At 55.6% G+C, this 3,314-nt stretch overlaps 1 protein-coding gene across 1 annotated transcript; it reads right to left on the reverse strand.

The window, feature by feature from the left end:
* Nucleotides 1–1,537: 1,537 nt before the first annotated feature.
* VDAG_00074 (polyadenylate-binding protein) lies at nt 1,538–2,662 on the reverse strand (the record flags this gene model as incomplete). The annotated part of the gene is made up of 4 exons (XM_009651451.1): nt 2,567–2,662; nt 2,177–2,356; nt 1,849–2,105; nt 1,538–1,787 (listed from the first exon to the last, which is right to left on the reverse strand). The coding sequence occupies exons 2-4, from the start codon at nt 2,285–2,287 to the stop codon at nt 1,538–1,540; spliced, it is 618 nt and encodes a 205-aa protein (XP_009649746.1). The 5' UTR covers nt 2,288–2,356; nt 2,567–2,662.
* Between the last annotated feature and the right edge of the window lie 652 nt (nt 2,663–3,314).

A 3,314-nucleotide genomic window follows, 5' to 3' on the forward strand; every position in this document is an offset into this window, starting at 1 on the left:
AGTTCCAACTTCCGAGCCTCCCAAATGCGCCTAGAGGGAGAGAGGCAGCATGGATTCACGGCTCAGCCTCAATCGATGTACATGGGCTTACATATCAAAGCGTGTCAGGGGTCGAACCCACCGGTGAAAAAAGGTTTCAGTCAGCCTGGGAACAGGAGAAGAAACAACAAGAACTCGACGCGACATCGGAGCGAACTGTCAAAACCTGTGCACTGTGTGCGCCGTGTCGTGCCGCTTTCCGTGCCACACCATCAGCACTCATTCGCTCGCCTTTGCCCCAACGTAGGTTATCTGACCTGTCCTGCTAAGGCACTTACGCGCCCTTCGTCTTGCTGGTTGCCAAAGATAGAAGTCGGCAGACAAGGCCACCCTCAGGGAATGAGAAGCAGCCGAGACCTTCTGCTGGTCTTATGCCCGAGCCGAGCGAGACTGTGCATCGTTGCTGTCCATTGATCTTGTGTGGCTCAACGGGCACCATGAAGCCACAACCGTTCTTGACGAACCTGGCCTAGCCACTGCCCTAGCCACATTGCATGACTGGGTGCCTGTGGGTTTTCACCGGTCTACCTACCTACAAGGTGCCAGGCAAGAGGTGAGAACGCAGAGATCCGAGAAGATCAATGACCTGGACTGCGTGGGCTTTCCTGTCCTGCCGGCTAGGATTCTCTGGGCTGGGTTTCGTGGGGCGACTCTTTCCACTTCACATTATCAGAAGAGATTTTGACACACGAGCAACAGATGTCCTAATTATAGATTGTCCTCACGGGTTTGCTGAAGCGTCCTTTTCTCTGGGTTTCCTCTGGGTTTCCTTGCAGTCCTAGTAATGTTATGTGAGGCATCTTCTGTTTGTCAACAAAGGCTTGGTCAGAGCCGCCTCCCACCCATCTTCCCTGCGCAAGCCGGTGGAAGTGACGACAGCTGCTGGGTACATGCGACACGCATCAGTCGTGCGGCATCAAGGCCATAAACCTTCAATCTCTCCATTGGCAGCTCCTCAGTCTCACCAGAGGGCGGAGAGATGTGCCGTGTTCTTTTCATTACGCACCAAGAATCCATAGGCGTTTCTGGACGCACCTGCTTTATCATGGCACTGACGATGAACGGAGCGTACACTATCATAATGAAACCGGTGGAATTGCTGCCTCAAAAGGGAATAGCCGTGCTGCCAGGCGTTGAGACGCTGAGGTAGCGCGCAAGATCCAAGCCCGCGGGCTCCGCGCGGCCGAATCTCTTGGGAAGTTTCCGAGAGACTGGTGCGCGGGCTCCAAGTCCCTCAAGCTCGATCCGCGCGCTGGCGGCATGAGGCCGAGCCGGAAATAGAGAAATAGCGAAACCGTCCAACGCCGAAAAGGGAGCTCGCGGCGCCCATTGCTTCCGAGTGGTTGATAATATGGTACAATGAAGCGGAAACCCATGCCTTGATGAGAAAAAAAAAAGACTCCTCTTGCTTCTACTTCGTGCGCTTCTGCTATACGTATCAGCGATACTGGCAGATCGGGGCTGCAGGGTCGTGTAGAGGATACACATCGTCGCACACCTAGTACGGGGTAAATCCTCTGCCGCCGCGTCCGCGGTATCCGCCTCTGTAGCCCCGCGGGTTGAAGCCACCCCGGCCACCGAAGCCGCCGCGGCCGCCGCGCATACCACCCCGACCGCGTCCACGGGTCATGCCGGGAATGTTGGTGCGCTTGGGGACGACCTTGATGTTGCGGCCCTTGAATACGCTCTCGTTAAGAACGAGGGCCTGCGCGACGAGGCTGGGTTCGGTAAACTCAACATAGGCGTATCTGCAATGGGGCTTGATTAGCGACGGTAGGCCACCTGGCGGGAGTAACAATGCAAACGCACCCCTTGGGCTGGCCGGTGAACTTGTCGAGCAGAATCGTGACTCGGTTGATGGATCCGCAGCTCTGGAAGTGAGCCTGGATCTCCTCGGGCGAGGCGGAATAGTCGACGTTGCCGACGAAGATACTGCGGCTGTCAATATCCTCCTTGTTATCCGAGATGTCCTGGGTCTGGGTATCCAGAGTGGCCTGCATCTCTCGCAGCTTGGCAGCCTCCTCTTCCATCTCGGCAACACGGCGCTTCATGGCCGAGATTTCTTCCTAAACCCTGAGGGTCAGTCTCACGATGCCTCCTCTTGTTCCTGCTAGCTGCGCTGCAAGGATTTGCCCACCTCATCGTGACCATCATCCTCAGCGGCCTGTTGGTTGTCGGCCGGGGTGTCTTGTTGCTCGACATCGACGGGCAGCTCTTCAGGCTGGGTCTCGGGCTTGACGTCGGCCATGCTTGCGACGGTGTGGCTGCGCGGGTAGGATCGGTACGGCAGGGAACGAAGTTATCCGTCGGAAATTTTCTACAGTCCAAAGTGTAAGATCATCTGGCATGCTCTCAGGTTTTGGTGCTCGTGATTGAGGTGGGAGGATGGGGCGGGGGCAAGCAGGAGTGATGCAAGGGAAAGCTCGCGAAAGAGGTCGATGCGGTCCGAGAGCTACATGTCCCATTGGAAGGGTGTGATCGCCGACAGTGATGCACGGAAGGTTCCGTTGTCTTATGGAAAACTCACCTTGATGCAATCTGCAACCCAAGTGCGGGCGAAGGCAAGGTTCGGCAAAGGTAGGTGACAGCGTTGGGCAAGGCTGGTTGATGGTGACGGGTTTGAGCCGTTACTGGGACGAGGTTGATGGTTCGCGTCGTGCGTGCCAAACCCGTTGGTGACGAGCAAGCACCTCTTATCGATAAGCTGCACACGCCCAACAGTGACTCAAGCTGCCCCACCACTGTAATGCCCGCCCATTTCCAGGTCGCTTCACCTTGAAGTAATTATAAGGCTGAGTGAGGGTGTCCTGGCATTCCCTTGCATCGCCCCTCGCATTCGAGGCATGACTATCACCCTGCACTCTGAAATGGCAGTTTTATCAGAACCACGTGTCAGCGTCTAACCTGTCCCTCTGAAAAATGGCCAGGAAGCAGCATCGACCCCGTTTCCAAAGGCAGAAGTGCTAAGTAGAGGTAAGTTGAGGCTACTGTCAGAACATGGTTATCATAATGTCGCCAGAGAGATACCTGAGTGAGGCAGCTCAAGGTCAGAGTGAAGTGGTCTGCCGTAACTTCATCACTGTAGTAAATGGCTAAATACAGGTTTAGAGAACATTTGATGAATGAGCATCTGCGGCCTGAGGTGCCATTTGCAGCCCTATACACTTGCTACCGCAGCCTTCGTGTTCCAAGGCAGCCCCCTGAGCCTCCCGACCGAGGTTCTTCATAACGAGATGGATATGAGTGTTGTGGACGGAGACACCCAACGCCGTTGA

This window comes from Verticillium dahliae, genomic scaffold (genome assembly GCF_000150675.1).
Source record: "Verticillium dahliae VdLs.17 supercont1.1 genomic scaffold, whole genome shotgun sequence".
Taxonomy (NCBI): Eukaryota; Fungi; Ascomycota; class Sordariomycetes; order Glomerellales; family Plectosphaerellaceae; genus Verticillium; species Verticillium dahliae.